Raw genomic sequence first — 18,527 nt, forward strand, 5'->3', positions numbered from 1 at the left:
ACAAAAAAAAACATTGAACTTAAGGCTATCATGAATATGCTGCCTTCTGGAAGAAGTATAGTCTTTTGTTTGCTTAGAGCACAAAAAAAACATTGAACTTAAGGCTATCATGAATATGCTGCATAGTTTCATGAGGGTTTTCGATACCCCTTATTTGGCAGCTATGGGGTCAAATAAACAAGGTGGATAGCCATTCACAACCTGACCAACTGGGATTTTTCATGAAATTTGGTATGATTTAACTGTTGTTAGAGTTATGAGAAAATACTGATTTTCAGATCAGATCAGATCTCTCTAAAAGCACAACGGTGCTTTTAGAGTCCTTCATATTTGCTGGAAAATGACAAATTTTGACTTGGCAATAGTTTTAGGTCGACATAACTTTGTTACTTATTAAGTTAAACTTGGCTTATTTGATGCTCTTTCATATGATACAACAATCCTATGTTTCATTGCCTTTGAAGGTGTTTCAAGCCTTTGACTTGTGATCTTGAATTTCTGAAAAAATAGGTCTTCAATTTTTTTATGAAAAATATATTTTATTCATTATTATATTATAAAATAGCTGTGCAAATTTGAGACTGGGACTGCATTGGTATCTAGAGAAAAAATCTATCAATGTTTTAAAAAAAATATTTTTTATAGGTTTTTCAGCTGGTAAATACTTAATGTTGGCTGAACTTGAAAAATTAAATTAAATGTCTCACAGAAAGAAACTAAAAGTAATGAGTTAATACGGTGCTCATTTGTTTTGTCTAGTAGTATATCTCAATAAGAAGTAGTATATCTCAATTCAATCAAATGACCAATGATGATATACTACGATGACTAAGTGCAATGAAAGACAAAATGTACTGAAGCTTACTATATCATTAGTTTAGTCATGTCTTGTCCATTGTTTTAGTGTAAATAATATTAAATTTGACCTAAAATTTTTGATTTGTTTAAATAATCTATTTGTGGAATAATGTGATAATAAGAAAGCATGAGCATTGTATAAATGTGCCTGCTCTGAAGTCAAGATATTCAGTTTGTTTATTGATTGCTAAGTGTTGGTGTAGTTTATACATTTGTTGGGTATCTTTTGAAGTATGGCAATTTTTACAATAATAAATGTAATCCATTTCAAAAAGTAGGTCATAATAATGTTATTATGAATTTAAGAAAAGTGGTGTTACTGTGGATGACAGAAAAAATCCAAGTTTTGAAAGTGAGTGGGAGATTTGTAATAAGTGTCTTAAAAGACTTGCCTCATTTAGTAATAAAGTTTCAGAAGAAGCCCTTTATGATGAAAAGAATTGTGCATTAGACAGGCTCAATGAGTCTAATGAGTATTGGAAATCAGTTGTAAAATCTAAAAGATTTCAAAGGAAAACATATTCTGCCAAAAAGATTGCAAAAATTGTCATCAGTGAGGGAAAAAATATTTAATGTAGCTAGTAAAAAACTCTGAGACTTCATTTCAAGTTGAACCTTATAGTGAAATCTTGATACAGTTGAAAGAAAAATTTAATTGTACAATGGATAGAAGTCTTAAAATAGCAATTCTTACTCTTCCTTCATGAAGTTGGAACTTCAAAAAAGTGCAAGATGAATTCCCAGGAACTACCAGTTATATGATGCGATAGGCAAAACAACTACTTAAAGAATAAGGAGTTCTATCATCACTGAGCCCTAAACCTGGAAAATATTTGGATCAAAACATAGTAGGATGTATTCAGGCGTTTTATAAATCAGATGATGTAAGTCATGTAATGCTGGCAAAAAGACTGTGTATCAATCAGATCACCTTGTGGAAACATTCAAGTTCAAAAAAGACTAGCACTGGCTAAATCTGAAAGAGACATCAACAGTTTAAAAAAAAAAAACTCATACAGGTATTAATAAAATTGGGTTTTCTAATGCTGCTTTATGTCCTAAAAATTGTATTTTAGCAGGTGGCCATAGAACTCTGTGTGTGTGTGTGTGTGTGTGTGTGTGTGTGTGTGTGTGTGTGTGTGTGTGTGTGTGTGCAGGCGTGGGCGCGCGCATGTGCGTGATCAATTAGAATGTGAAATTAATGTATGAAGGATATAAATTAAATTATTTAATAAAAGTGTGCAACAATCATTTCATTTCTTATAAACACGGCAAAATTATTTGTTATCTTTGTGAGTGTAAGAATTGTCCAGATTCTAACAATTTTAAAAACATTTAAATCAATATTTGTTAAAAATTCTGTGGACAAAATAACTAAGCAATGGATGTAAACTGATCGTTCAAGTTTAGAAACAGTAAAGAAGAACACAGAAGATTTTATTGAGTTCATTGAAAAATAATCAATTCTTGTTTGTCATTCATTCATTGCTTCTCAGCAGTCAAACTTCTTAAAAAATTTAAAAACTGTAACTTAACCTGGAATCTTTACCACACTATGTGACTTTGTTGAAAATTATTCATTTGTGCTACAAGATGAAGCCCAAGGATTTCATCAACAGGCTGTAATTCATCCTTTTACTATTTATTTTAAAGACCAAAAATTTGCAGATATTTTAAATGATAATTTAGTTGTCCTGTCTGCCTTAAGCATGATGAGGTATATCAGCTCACATTTTTCAGAAAAAAACGTAATTCAATTTTTAAAAGAAAAGTACAGTATTGTGAATTAACTTTCAGATGGCTCAGCAGCACAATATAAATATCTCTTAAAATGTTGTGAATTTAATGTATTGTAAGGATGACTTTGGTGTCGAGGTGGAATGGCACTTCTTTGTCACATGCCAAAAGTGCATGTGATGGTCCTGGTGGTACTTTTAAAAATTAGAATCAAAAACAAGTTTATAACGCCCATATCAAGGTCAAATAACAACAATTACTCAGCTTTGTGATTGGGCTTTGTCAAATATTAAAAATATGAATTTCATATTTATTTCAAATGAAGAATATCAGAAAGAAGAAAAGTATTTAGCACCTCATTTAGCAAAAGCGGTGGCAATTCCAGGTACTCATAAGTTGCATACTTTTTTACCAGTCAGGAAAAGATATTAAGAAAAAAAAAATTATTTCCAAAAATGAAGAATATGAACAACATAAAATTTTGCATGAAACAGAAGTTGGTTTTCCTGAAATTTTTGATATAAAAGGTTTTGTCATGTGCATTTACATGGCTTGGTGATTGGCTTGTATATTATATCAAATGAATCGACAGAAGTGGAAGTAAGTTTACTTCACCCTCAAGGTCCATCACCGTCTGTTTTTCCAGCACACAGTGATATTCTAATATTACCTCGACAGGAAGTACTAACGAAAGCTAATTTGAAAACTACTACTGGATGTACATATACATTAACTGAAAAGGATACTACTTACTCAGGCAAATGAAAAACTGACAGTGAAATAATCAGGTATCTCAAATAAGCACGTAAATACTCTTTTAAAATTTAACTTAATACTAATGTTATTGATAACATTTTTAAGTAGCAATAATTGAAAGCCAATGAAAATATCAGATTACATTACTTTAAAAAACTAATTAATCGGTACATTAGCATTAATCAGTACATAAGTGCTGTTGATGTATTTTATCAGACTGTTGTTAAATTGATACAACTTAAAATATCTATTTAAAATAACAGCTGCTGGAATGAAACATTTAATTTAAGAATGTGTAAAACTTTAATTGGAAATTTTTATTGATTTGCCTTACTTTTTGTATAACGTATAAGATTTTAAGATGGTCAAAATATCCAAATCATTAATTTCATAACTGTAATTATTTAAAGATATGCATTATTATATTTTAATTATTAGTCATATAATTATTATTATATTATTGTAGCTTCTTGTATTAGGAGAAGTGAGTCTTGAGAATTATATTTTATACATAATTATGTTTTACACTGAGTTTTTAGATTATTTTAAAATGTATGAGATTTATTGTTTTAATTAAAATTTTTAACTTAACTGTACGTTTAAGCATAAAGTGTAATGATTTTCAACTGCATTTGGACTTAATAATTATTTTATTTTTTATTCCCTGATTCCAAAGCAGTTCCAGTTTCAAATTTTCTCAACTGTTTCATAGTATAATGATAAATGACATATTTTTTATTAAAAAATTGAAGACCTGCTTTTTCTGAAATTCAAAGAGGTGACTTGAAGTAAAAATTAATGTAAACATAGGCTTGTTTGTATATCACATGAAACAGCATCAGATAAGCTTTAAAATGAGACCAAGTTTATCATTCTACCTTAATAAATAACAAAATTATGTTGACCTAACCCTACTGCAGCAAGTCAAAATTTGCCATTTTCCAGCAAATTTGAAGCGCTCTAAAAATGAAACTGTTTATGATAGAGATTTGAAATTCAGTTTTTTCTCATAATTTTATCAACAGTTACTTCATACCAAATTTCATGAAAATCCCAGTTGGTCAGGTTGTGGACCTTGTTGATTTCAACACGAAATTACACTGATGTAAAATGTTGATTCATTACTAAAAAATTACATTGTCTAAAAATGTATGTTTTCTGAAGTTCTGTCCATAATTTCCACACAAAACTGAAGCCAAGCAATTTTGTTGTCTCATCTGTAACGTGATAAACCATGGTTAGTTTATGGCTTCAAGTGCAATTGTTTACATAAAAGTCATTTGTGGAATGGTAGTCTTGCATGACGCATGGCAAGTTGATTTCTTTAGACTACATGCAAAGCTATCTCTCAGTTGTTACACAGTAGCTTCAGGGACGTATGGCCATCCTGGTAATTTTATTTGTTTACAACCTGTCTCAACAATCTTGATTGAAACAGAAATTACATTTCTGTAATTGTAGCCAATATGCAAAAAAATAGTCTTAAATTGGGAGGACAATGACAACTAGAAATTAGACATCAACAGGAAATAATTTTATAAAATTTATTTATGCATTCAGATGATAAATTAACATTTGAGTGAAGTTAAAAGGTACTTAAAAAGGATTGTTTATTGTTAATTTTCCTTCAGTATTTGAAGGAAAATGTTAATAGTGGTATGATATTGCCTAGGTTAACAAAAAAAGTGATTGGGAATAAAATAAGATTATCCTGAAAGTTTTTACTCAGAGATTATCCTCATATAAAACTGAATAACAAAAGTTGAAGAGTATTCAGAGTTTTAAATTCACTGGTCAAGTTGAAAGACAAATAGGCAATTCAGAGATTTTTAGAAGGGAACCTAGAGTTTGTCATTCAATTGTTTGGAAGTATGTAATGGAAAAATACCAGTAGACTTAAAATATAAATTGAAGGATTCAGTTTTGTGAAAAATATAACCTACAAGTCTCATTTACAGTTAGAATGCATTATAAAAACTAGAGAATCACTATTAAAAAGACAAACCAGGCATGATCTTGTTAAGTGTAAAATGTAATGAACTTTGCTAACTGGAAATTCACATGGGTCTTGTTTCTGGCTGATATAAAATTTTCCTGATTTTCAAATATTTCCTAAGATTACAATTCCTAAACGGATTTTTCTCAAACTGGAGAATTGGAGAAACACTAGTGATGATGCATGCATTTTATAAAGTTCAATAATAAAGGGCATTCTTTATTAGAATTATAAAATTATATATGATACTGATAATAAAAAGTTACCGTGATAAGTTAAAAACTGATAGTACTATCAATAAAAGTTATAAATAGTATGATAATTTTTATTGTGTAAGTTTGTTAGGAGTGAGTTATCATGACACTGTTAATAAAAGGGTTAATTAAGTGGATTATAAATAAGGGTCCATTACTGAAAATAAAAAAAAATTAAATAAAACTATCGAAGAATCAATGGGTTTAAATGGCCTAAAACAACACTTTTTATGTTTAATTTTGTTTAAATTTTCATTGAATTCCACTGTAGCATACTTGGGTAACAAGTGTGCCACCACAACTTCAGTGAGCTCTGTACTTGGCATGCTGTATCTTTACTGAGTGGGTTGACATATACTCATTTCATAATAATAGTAAATATTCAGAGGTGACCATATCTTTATCACCAATTACTTTTCAGGTAACAATTGCTATTTTATTCCATTACTAAGTTACAGAAAAATAAAACAAAATCCCTTTTTTATTACATTTTAAGAATATGTGAAACGGAAAATAAAATCCCAAAAATATACCTTATTAACTATACACAAGTATCATTTTTCTTTTTTACCCTTGTTAGTTTGAATGTTTATTAACCAACGGATTTCCATTTATATTAGTCATTTTTCAGAAGCACTTCAGGAGGAGGTAAACTATAAAAGCTAATTAAAATCATTAAAAGCTTTTTAAAACTATAAAAGCTATTGTATTCCTTTTTTTATATATTAAAGAAGAAAATGAGAAAATGCTCCATTATAATGTAGCCTTTGTGGTTGCTGTTGACTCTGCTAGTTGTAAGACAAGGCTTTGGCTTGTAAAAATAACTGATAGGAAAATTGATGGTCTAAATTACCAATATTTAGGAAGTAAAAGATTGTTATCAGGTAGATTTGAACATGTACTTTAATTTTTTTGTGATGTTCACAGGGTGTGTTAAGCCAAGTAAACCACATAAAAAAAATTACGTTATTAGTTTTCTTTCAGTTTTTGAATAAAAAATTTTATTAATGAAATAAAAATTCCAACTTTTAATACAAACCTAATCGGGGACTAAAATAAGACCACTTTTAATTTTTACTGTTCTTAAAACAATATAGTTGATACTCATTGTCAGTTAAAGCAAACAAAGTATGTATTTTTTATACAATTATCATTTGTTTCCTCTATTAAATTAAAGTAGTAAACATACCACATAAATTCGCAAAAGAAAGAGTACATACATTTTTTGCCTTATAATATCTATCTTTTTCTTTCTTATGGTTGTGATGTATAAAGCACATGAAGTTCAAGAAGCATTGATCAGTCTTCCATTTTTTTAGCGTAGCCTGATTATATTCATTATGCAACTTTAGTCTTTGTGCTAAACAGAGTGAAGGTGTAGCCTATAGGGCTGAATATGAATAAACCGCTGAAAATATCCTTTGCCACAGCGTACATACCACTGTGCATGAAAATTGTCTTTAGTGGCTTTCCTTATTTCAACAGGGATGCATATGTTTTATGTTAGTTTTACCGTACTGAGAGTTCTAATCACTAACTCCTTTTGTGTTACACTTTTGTTCATACTCTAATGATTTTAAATAGTCCCACATGTAGTAGTCCAGAGGTATTATTAAGTCAGGCAACCTTTGAGGCCAGTTGATAGGTCTATCACGTCAACTCCACTTGTTTAATTAAGTTGCATTTAAGTGTTGTCTAACTGTTGAAGAAAGGTATAAAGTTGCTTCATTGTACTCGAAAATCATCTGCCTTCTTGTTATCAGAGGAGTAGCATCCAGTAGATGTGACAAATTATTTTTCAGAAAAATTAAGTATAAAGTATGCATTCAAAACATTTTCATAGAAAATAAAAATAGTCTCAATTTTATTGCTTATAAAAGCAAGTCCAGTTTCGAAGGTACTGTAATGATTATTTCAAAATGATAACTCCATCCTTTTAATCTTCAGAAAAGTACAATATTTACTTCCTAGAGATCATCTCCTATTTGTTTAAATTTTTTTCACTGGATTCTGGACAATGTTATTAACATAGATTTATTTTGTTTACCACATTTACTCATAGTGGAATTTTTTAATTCCACTAAATTATTATAAATAATTATTAGAAATATATGAGTCACGAAAATCCACATGGTGGTGGTAGCTTCGAAACGACATGCTTTTATAAGCAATAAAATATTGGGACCAGTTATTTTCTATGAGAATGTTTCAGATACCACCTACTTAGTTAATATTTAATTTTTCTGCGAAATAATTTGTCATCTATTGGATGCTATTCCTCTGATAACAAGAAGGCAGATGATTTTTCAGCACAGTGGAGCAACTTCATACCTTTCTTTGGCACTTAGGCAACACTTAAATGCAACCTTACTTTTTGTTAAACCGGTGTGGTAAGAAATTCTTCTGGTACTGATGCCCAGGTTATGTTCAGTTTGCTGAATTACATTTTTTTCTTCCCCGACAGGATATTGTTCTTGCTGTTCAGCAGTATGTGAAGACGACAAAGATCCAGTGATACAAAAGCACTGAAATAAGAAGCAAAGGTTCTATGGCCTGGAATCCTCTTTGATAATATTTTCACTGTGCAGCTCATGCATTTCTATTGCAGATCCTGTAAAAAAAAAATCTGCATATTCTTCATTTGAAAATTTATAAGGCATTGTTAGATGTCATACACACACTATTCCATTCACTTATTTAAATGTTTACTTCTTTTAAATGCAATTCAAAAAACTGAATTGTTGGAATCAGCTGTTAATATTGCCAGCATCTGAAACAAATTATTTAAAAAAATGTAGATAAAATTAATTTTTAATTAGCTTTAAATAAGTTTAATGAATTGTTTTATTGATCTGATGTTGATATTTTATTTATTTTTAAGTTTGATTGTTTTTTTTCTAACTAAATTCTTTTTTTGTATTATTGGAAATTTTCTTTCATTTAATACCCAGTTATAAAATTTGCCACATTTTGATATGTTTTGTTTTTAATAAACTTCAGATTTTGTTGTTTTTATTTTCTGTGAACTGTTCTTACCAGTTTTCTAAGAATCAAATGTTCTACAAGCTTTTTTTTAACTTTGCAGTATTTATTACCCATTAAGAAAAGTTATTTTACACAATCATAAAATAGTGTGTTTTTCAACCCCAATTGTTTTTTTACCACAGGTTTCTTGAAAACAGTTAGGACTTTTTTCCAATTATTTCACGTCAGATTTCTTATAAAACTACTAAATTTACTTCTTAATTTGAGTCATAAGAATTACAGGTCTGGTTTAATTTTACTGAAGGCACAGAAGTCAGGGCAAAATCCTTTGTAAGCTAACACTCGCTAATGAAGCGTTTTCGAACCTATGTTTAATTGATTTTGTTCTTTATTTTCATCAGTAAAACATGTCCTGAAAGTTGTTACATTCTTAGTAAATCACTTTGTGTATTTGTTGGTAAGAACTATACCAGATTTTCCAGACATTTATAAAAAATTATCTACGAGTTTCAATAAAAAAAGAAAAACATTATACCTATTTTAAATTTATACAGACACATTACTACTCTCATTAAAATGTTAAAATTTATCACAATTTCATGAAATACCTTCACGAATAAAATTTATATATTTTCTTCATATTAGTATATACCAGTTGATATAATATGGTAGTATAACAAAAAACAAGTGGCAGAGTAACTGATATATCAGTTATAATGAGCCTTTATAAAAAAAAATATTAAAATTAAAAAAATGTCTGTTAATCATTATGACTTGAATTCAGTTTTTATTCTGAGATATTGACAGACACATTTACGTATCAATTTTTTCTGTTATAAATTAATTGTCTTACAGAATTGGAAGAGGCAAAGAGAGCATCAGAAAGCATGTCAGGATCAACAGGAGGCACTGGATCTGTTAGTGGTACTCCTGATTATGCAGTTGGATTAACAGCTCTGAATCCTCCTACACCTACACCTGCCTCTGCCACTGCCACTCCTTCTTATATTCCAACTGCAAATACTACAGCAAGTGTTGTTACTATATCAGGTATGTTTTATGTCAGTGTTTTCTGTTAATCAAACTTGTCTTACTGTCTTAGTTATTTAATGTCAAAAATTCTTGAATTACCTTAAAATTTGAGAGGAGAGTAATGATGAGGAAAAAATTACAATATACTTTTTCTTTTTTGTGGGAAGGCTGAAACTGAGTAGGAATAGAGTTATGTAAAATAACTAAATTATCGATGGTAGGAATTTATTCCTAGAAGAAAAATCAAGTTAGAAAAATTTTATAAATTAATGTAATGAAATGTTATTGAAAGGAAGATAATGTAACTTAAATTATTAGATATGAAAAGAGCATATTTAAAGTTAAAAATTTTCTAAGATTTTCTTACTGTGCCGTAAACTTTGCTAGATGACTTCAATGTAACATCAAAAGCAGTTTAGTGCAGTAAGAATAACTGTCATGGAAATTAGATTTAAAAAATAAAAAGGGAAAGAAAATAAATACTGGTTATAGTGGTTTTAATTTTTATTCAGTTTGTACTTGTAATTCTTTGTTAGTATTAGCCATGGTATATATTTTTCTCACATAATTTCCAAGGTAATAAAATCAAATCACATGAAACCATATAGGTTAAATTCGTTTTTTTTTAACTCTCATGTTATGACCTTAGTTGGCAATTAAGAAATCAAATGGCGATCACTTGAAGAAATATACCACATTTTAATGATCATATTTGCTATTTTGTAAAAATTAATCTTGCTTTATTTAACTTTCGATTAAAAGTAAATTGACATTCAATCTAGCAAATAAATGTATATTGGGTATTGAATTTAGTTTAAAAACATTTTTATATCATTTAGTTACAACAGATTTTTTTTTAGTATAGTTTGTTTCTGGTACCACTCATTTAATTTAAAAAATAAATAAAAATGTTAAATATTCTTAAGTTATGCAACATATCATACTGTAAATACTCAATAAGCAGCCGTTACTTGTTAATGTTTAAGGAGCATCCACCTCAGGATCAACAACAGTGTTACAAAGTCATCAGGCAAATCAGCAGCAATTGGTTTCAGATTCAACAAGTGTATCAACTTTAACTACTCAACCAGCTACTGCATTGCAGGTAATTGCTTACTGCTGTTTGTTATTTTTTTTTTTTTACATGGCGTATATATTAAAGTTAATCATTAAATGTAGTAATTTGATAGACGTTAGCTCATGTTCATCATTTCAAATTTTGTCATAAAGTACTAAAACATTGTTATAAATTAAATCTCACCTTTTTGAATTGAATATTATACTTCTTAATATGATAACAGGTTATGTTTGAAAATTAATGTAGATGAGCAAAAAGTTGGGAAATTTTTTGAAGTTGTTACTATAATTCTTGACCTTGTAGCATCATTGTTTACACAGCAATGAAGTATTCTTTCCCTATTTTGTCTGTCAGTTGCAGGTGTGCTAAAAAAAGACATCTTATGTTTTACACAGTCTCAATGGTATTCTTTATATTTATTTTAAATCACAGTAGAGTCAAATATTATTTTTTAAAGTGCCAGATAACCACCTTACAGAAAGACTGTAGCTTTTCTTTGATCAAATGAACCCAATAAGTTAGCAGTTTCACGCATAGTTGCTTGTTTTAGAGAAAGTGGTAGTGTAGATGAATAAAAACAGTCAGCCAACTGTTTTAAATGATGAATCTTTTGTCCATGCATCATTTGAATGATAACCTCAAAAGTCATTAAGAAAGCATAAGGGAATTTCTGCAGAGCCATAAAGAAATTAAAATTACATTCATACTGCATTTACATCATGCAGAAATTGTGAGAACTTGATTACAGAAAAAGATTTAACTATTTCAAATGGTTTATGCATTTTGTTTGTAGCAATATGTGAATCTTTGATTACATTTTCTTTAGTGACTAGGAGTGGCTTCATCCAAATGGCTATCTAAACAACCAAAACAACCAATATTGTGAGTGCAGAGAACCTACACATTTACTATAATACTATATTACATTCAGAAAAAATTGGAGCTTGGTGCGCTATTCCTCTGAAGAGAATAGCAGATCAATATTTTCCACAGAAAAATAACATCTGAATGGCTAGTAGTAGATTATTACTGACTTCGTAGCATGCTAGAAGATAACAATTGTTGGTTGCAGCAAGGCAATGCAAGAGCTCATACAGTGAATATCAGTGTTGCTGCCACATGATTTTCTTATAAAGTAATTTCCTGTAGTCTGTGTCCACTTATGTTGGTAGATTTATCTCCCTTGGATTTTACTTTTCGGGTGTATATATGCCTGCTACAGCTATAACGGGAAAGATCAATAAAAAAATCTCTTTTTTTTAAGTTCTTTGTCTTACGGAGACGTTAAAAAATTAGATTTAAATAGATTGTAAATAAATCTGCAAAAAATTTTTATTACAATGCTCCCATGTCCATAAATCTATTTTTTGTCAGACATACATTGTGCATGTGTACATACAAGGTTTGATAAAAAAATATGAAGCATTTTGGTTTTTCTAAAATAATTTATTTATTTATCAATACTGATTTTGTGTCACCTTCAAAGTACTTCTTTTCAAATTTCATATATTTGTGCTAGCGCTTTTTCCAATCTTCAAAGCACCTCTAGAACACAATTTCCGGTAACTCCTTCAGCGATTCTGTCTTTTTCTGTTCAATGTTGGCAAGACGTCATCAGAAGTTTATGTGCAGGGAAGTCCATGGTGCTTATTATAACATCTTCATAGCCCTCTTGGAAACATTTGCACCACTTGTAAACATTTGTTTTATTCACAAAATCGTCAAAAGCAACATTCAACATTTTCATAGCGCTGCTGCACTTTATTTCATTCTTAAAGTAAAATTCTTTGTTCCATTTTTTCCAGAAGTTAAAAATTGCCGACTGTACCAAAACATGTCATATAACCTTTCAACAGCCAACAATAAACTAAGCATCCAATTCTGCTGCCTAGGGAAAAATATCAACACAACAAAAAAAAAAATTGTGACAATTGGACTTATACAGTCGGGCAAATTTTAAAATTTCACATATTTTTTTATCAAATCTAATATATTTGTTGGCCTGCATTTGATTTTATAACTGAATCCTATTGACGATTTTCTTAACATTTTTAGGCAGGTTTTTTACCTTCAGGGGAAAAGAATGCAGTAAATTTTTGCAAAAATTAGAAAAAAGGGGGATGTGTTTTGGCTGAAATAAAATTTCAAATCTACTGGGGCACTTTATGAAAAAATATTTCTTAGAAAAGTTGAATTATTTTTTATCAAGATCACAAATTACCAATAATTTTTTTTTAATACTAAACCCCTCCCCAAAAAATGATTATAATTTTTTTTTTTAGTTACATCTTGCTTCAGAAAAGGAGTTAATGGAGTTTTTTCATCTATATTTTTAAAATCAATAGACCTTCAAATATTATAAAAACTTTTTACCCATTTCACTCCATTAGCATATGGTAACAAAAAGTATTTACATCCATCGCATTTAAAAGTAAAAATCTTAATTTTTTTAAGTACTCTTTAGTATTTCTGGAAAGAAATGAATAGAAATCATCTCTATTTTCGTGTTTAATTATCTTTGTTTAATTTTTAAAAAATAAATAAATAAATTTTCAATAAATGTATAATTATAAGAATGCAGCTAGTATTTTTTGAAGTATCTTTGTTTGGTGATGACATGCATGCAACAGATCTGCCAATGTGTGTGACCTCTCTTGTAAAACCAAGGGATCATCTTGTTTTTTTTTTTACTTCATCAGACGGGATCTCTATCAAAGGATTTACTCTAGGGAACTACAGGACTTGTCATCTGTGGTATAAATGTCATCTTTAATATAGTGGCACAATCCCTGTTATTTTAGTAAAGACCAGAAGACCAGAACTTGGGACATGCAGGTGTGTTATACGCTGATGTATTTCAGAGGTTGAGTTCAACACTTGTGTATTTGAAGCAACCTAAAGAAAAGTGAATGTTTGCATGAGGAGACATATTGTTAAAAAAGATGATGAGTTGGTTTCTTTATATTGATCCTTCATTTCACTAGTTGTATATACATATGTGATGGGTTGCATTTAAATTAGGATGGCAAAGCAGTACTAAGTGAAGCATTTCTAATGGAAATTATGTGGTATATATAAACATGCTCAATTTTTTTTATTAATGCTTTCTGAATTGCTATTTTATAGGTAATATTTCTATAAATATATTTAACTTAGTATCTTTGTGTTTAATTTATTACTAATTAATATATTTTTATTTTATTATTTTATTTTGTGATCGTGCTTTCATAAAGATTTTACTGCAGTTTCATTTGATCTATCCAGGCAAATGTTGAAGCACTTGCTTGTTTTACTATATTATAGCATGCACATTCTTGTGATCTATGTATTTGTATTATTTTGCACATATTTGCAGAAAATGAAAGAGTAGGCATCAACAGCTGTGGTCATTAGCTTGGTGGAAATTGGTAGCTTATGAAAAGATGGCATGCCTGACCAGGATTCAAACCCATGTGGAGATCCCAGTCAGGCATTGCATCTTTGCATATACTACCAATTTTCACCAGGTTAATGACCGGTTTATGCACTCACTCTTTCGTAAAAAAAAAATTTAGAGTATGTAATACATCAATTCGTTTCAATATTCTAGTTAACTTGTTTTCATTGTAAAAACAGTTGTTCACATTAATGTTTTGCATATGTTGCTGTCAGACTTGTATAAGAATGATTATAAATATTCAAACTTTTTATACAAAAATTGTAGGGTGGTTAAACATGTTTCATCTAAATTTATTAAATTATTCAGGTATTTCTAATTGTATAATTGTTTTATTTATTACACACAAGTCAGGAAGAGTTTAAAAAAATTATCATTTCATTATTAATGCATATACTGTGGTTTTTTCTCATAGAATGTGTTAGATTAATAAATGGTCACAAGCTTTTTAGTTTTTAAAATTCACATCTTTTGAGTTAACTTGGTTAATCATTAATTATAGATTAGTTATTGCTTGAAAATCTATACTATTAAAAAAAAATGAGTGTATATGTGTGCATACGCATGTATGTAACAATGTATGAGATCGAGCAAAACAAATGCTGATCTCTGTGGTGGAATGGTTGTATCTCAGCCTTTCATCCATAGGTCTGGATTTTTAAATAAAAAAATTAATAATTTCCAAAAACTTTTATATAATATTCACCCTCTCCCAAAAAAAAAAAAATTATATTTTGCCTTTTTTTTAGCTATATCTTGCTTTAGAAAATGATAATTGGAGTTTGCAATGGGGAGTTTTTGCATCTATTTTTTACATCTGTAGGCCTTCAAACCAATATAAAAACGTTTTACTCATCCCACTCCAGTGGTCTGTTAAAATATATGTTTTTAAATGGTTAAAAAATTTATTTTAAATTTAAATCCATCTCAGAAGTTACCCATTGCATTTAAAATGTAAAAATATTAATTTTTCGATAGTCCTTAGTCTCTTCAGTATTTCTTGAAAAAAAATTAGCCAAAAATATTCACCCTTTTCATAAAATTATAAATAAATATTTTTACATGCAAATGTGAAAAAAAGAATTCATAATTTTGGTTATTGTTTTTTAAAAATAATTATTTTATCATAAAGGTATAAAGGTACAAGCTTAGCCAGGAAAGTTAATTAAATATGGAAAAAGGATTGCTATAATGAAATCATATGGTGAGATTAGATTACTTTTATTCTTTTGAAAAGATCAACAAAAATTCAGTGAAAAACTCAAGAATTTTTTTACAGGAACAATTTGGTAAAATTTGTAAAACAATTTTGACTCATGAAAAATGTGAGTTTACATAATGGTTTTTTCCAGAAATCCTAATTTTTTGCTTTAAACATTAAACAAAAGTAATATGTTAAACATAAAAAACCACATGTATTACTAAGGAAATTGTGGTGAAATCCATCTCTCTAGATTTCACAATCCAATAAATTTATGTGAAAAATTGTAATTTAATTTATCTGTTATCTTCCTAGATTATTTTAAAAAATACGACTGAATTTTTGCAAAAGTTGCTTGTAAAGTTAAAAAATTATAATCTAATGTCTAATTATCAAACAGTAAGGGGAAATTAATGTGGGAAGTTACTGAGAGTGAAAGCAAATTTGGAAATAAAACTGGTTAGAAAGCTAAATACCTTTACTAAAAATACTAAAGGATTTTTTAAAGCAAAGGAATTAAATAAATACTTAAGATATTTTAAACAACAGTAATATTTCAAATGAAGTCGTTCACCTTGAATGTTGTAGTTGATGAATTTGTATTTTTATTTCCAATTGACACTGACATCAAGAAGTTAATAAAACCTTTATTAGAATGTTTATAGAAAACATTAAATGGATATTGATGAAACTTTTGTCACTACTTAAAAAGAAATAGTTGATATAACTAGCTGCAGAGGTGTGCCTATGGCATGTCCTCCGGTTGGGTTGTCCTGGTGGGTGGCATCTCAGAATGGGATTATTACATGTCCAAAATTTACCTCTTGTGTAAAAATATTTTATTTTGAATGATGAAAATAGATATAACAAAAGTTAAATTAGAAATTTAACTCTAGAAATTAATATTAATGAATCGGGATGTTTCGCTAGTGGTCGGTGTATTCCGGTACCTACTTTTTGGTTATAGTTGATTATGTTATGAAGAAAAATAATCAAATAAATAAAGAAGTATATTATTAATATATATTTCCCATATATATGCAATATATCGATATATAATAATATAACTAGTATACACCTGATCACCACGAGACATGTACTAATGAATCGGGATTCTCCGCTAGTGATTGCTTCATTCCTGTGCTAAGCTGAGGGGGATGGACACATACCACACACAGATAGACACACATACAAATGCCCTTTAATAGGGTAGGATTACCTTGATATTCCTCTTATAAATTTAACTGTTCGTAAAATGATGAAGTACAGAATGAGCCAAAAGCGGAACCCAATAATTAATATTCTTAAAATAATTTTTTAACAATATATATGTTCTACTGTTTTTTTTTTGGGTGCACAAAAAGTATATATTTATTTATTTTTCTCACAGTAGATGCTGGAAATGTCCTCCATCTGCTGCTACACATGCATCAATATGTTTCTTCATGTTAGTTGCTACTTTTCGGATGTTTGCTGCACTTATGCGGGATATTTTATATTTGATGTTATGCTTAAGTTGGTAGATTGTGTGAGGGTTGTTCTTATAGACATTATCCTTCAGATATCCCAAAGAAAAAAGTTGGGGGAAGTTAAATCTGGTGATCTAGGCAGCCACAGTCCACGAGAAATATTGCGTTCCCCAAAGAACTCGCACAACATTGTCATTGTGCTATTTGCTGTGTGCACCGTTTTGCTGCAGCTAGCAGTCTCATTCATCGGCCTTTAACAGTGCCACGAATTGCATGATGATGATCTGGTAATGTAGGTGTTATTGTTTCCGTGAAAAAGATTTAGGTCTGCAATTGTTTTCAGTGAAATTGCACAACAAACTCCAACCTTCTGTGAATATAACAGGGTCCCTCGAAAATGTGAGGGTTTGCTGAACTCCAGTATCGCTCATTCTGGGTGTTTACAAAGTCACTAGGTGAAACCATGCTTCATCAAAGTAGAAAACATAATCTAACACCCGAACACTGCTGTGAATAAAATACAAAAACCATTGACAGTAATATAGTCCATCCCCTAATAGGTTCTCGAACCTCATGCAGAACGTGAACACAATAACGGACAGAGTTTCAGCTTCTTTGTGGCTCTGCAAACACTTTCATATGAAATTCCGGTTTGTTGACAGTTTTCGTATCTACTTTCTTGGAGAATGTAGCAAGGATAACAGATACCTTCCAAGGATCCGTCACTTAAAACTGTAGATCGGCCAAACCATTTCCATTCATCCATACTACTGGTTTCTGTAAAACAAGTGACTATGCTAAAATCGTTGATTTATTAGGCACCCATGATTCAGGAAAAGCCACTCTAAAGTTTTCTGGACATTTTAAGAATTACTGTGATTTAAAATAACTTTCAACAATGAACACACATTGAGCCTTGAGAGAAACGCATGTTTGTGTGCTCACAGCTTACTCACCACTGTCATCAAAAAGGAGGGAAATTGCTTGGCTGTTGTGTGTTTTTCTTCTACCACAAGGTCACCCTTTGCCAATACACATTCCTGCAGGCAAAAAACTAAATTTCCCTACACAATATGTTTTTGAATTTAGGGTTGTGTATCTTTTGATTCACTCATATTTCCCAGTTGCGTAAGATTTCCGCTCTTATTTCCTTTACTAACAAAGGATCTGCTCTTAATGTACATAATTATATGCCAGTTTAACTATTTTATTGTCTGTATTTTTTTTAATATTTGAAAAAATGATGAAAATGACTAAATTTAAATGCACAAATAAAAATAATTACCTTTTGATTTTCTGTTACCTCAGAAAAGCATTTGATTTGATTTGATTTTGTACAGATGAAATCTTTTAGTCATTATGATGCTAAAGGTACTACTTGTAATTAGTTAGAGTCATTCTTTAGCAACCATAAACAGTTTCTTGATTTCATATTCTAATAAAAATATTCTTATATTGATTTCATTTTCTTATAAAAATACGAATACTATGTAAAATAAATGTAGGTCTTTACATTCAAAAATAGGATTACATAAAATAAATAGGTTCTCGCTTTAAGATGTAGGACACAGAGTGCTACCATAGAATTGTTCTCTCTCTCTCTCTCCCTCCCCCTCCCTCAACTCCTTCCCAACCTCTCTCCTTTTATTAATGATCTCAATATCTTGAACCATTCATTCTTCCTCTTTGTAGGTGACACAACTGAATTTCTTATCAAACTATAAT

The 18,527-nt window shown here is 29.6% G+C and overlaps 1 protein-coding gene across 2 annotated transcripts in view; it reads left to right on the forward strand.

Moving 5' to 3' along the window:
• Positions 1 to 18,527, forward strand: part of Nelf-A (Negative elongation factor A) — a 73,560-nt gene that overhangs the window by 42,725 nt on the left and 12,308 nt on the right. For both annotated transcript variants that reach the window (XM_075376381.1, XM_075376388.1), the window contains exons 6-7: positions 9,442 to 9,636; positions 10,605 to 10,723. In XM_075376381.1, the coding sequence (XP_075232496.1) occupies positions 9,442 to 9,636; positions 10,605 to 10,723 (314 nt within the window). The remainder of the gene's footprint in view (positions 1 to 9,441; positions 9,637 to 10,604; positions 10,724 to 18,527) is intronic.

Source organism: Lycorma delicatula, chromosome 1 (assembly GCF_047948215.1).
Source record: "Lycorma delicatula isolate Av1 chromosome 1, ASM4794821v1, whole genome shotgun sequence".
NCBI lineage: Eukaryota > Metazoa > Arthropoda > Insecta > Hemiptera > Fulgoridae > Lycorma > Lycorma delicatula.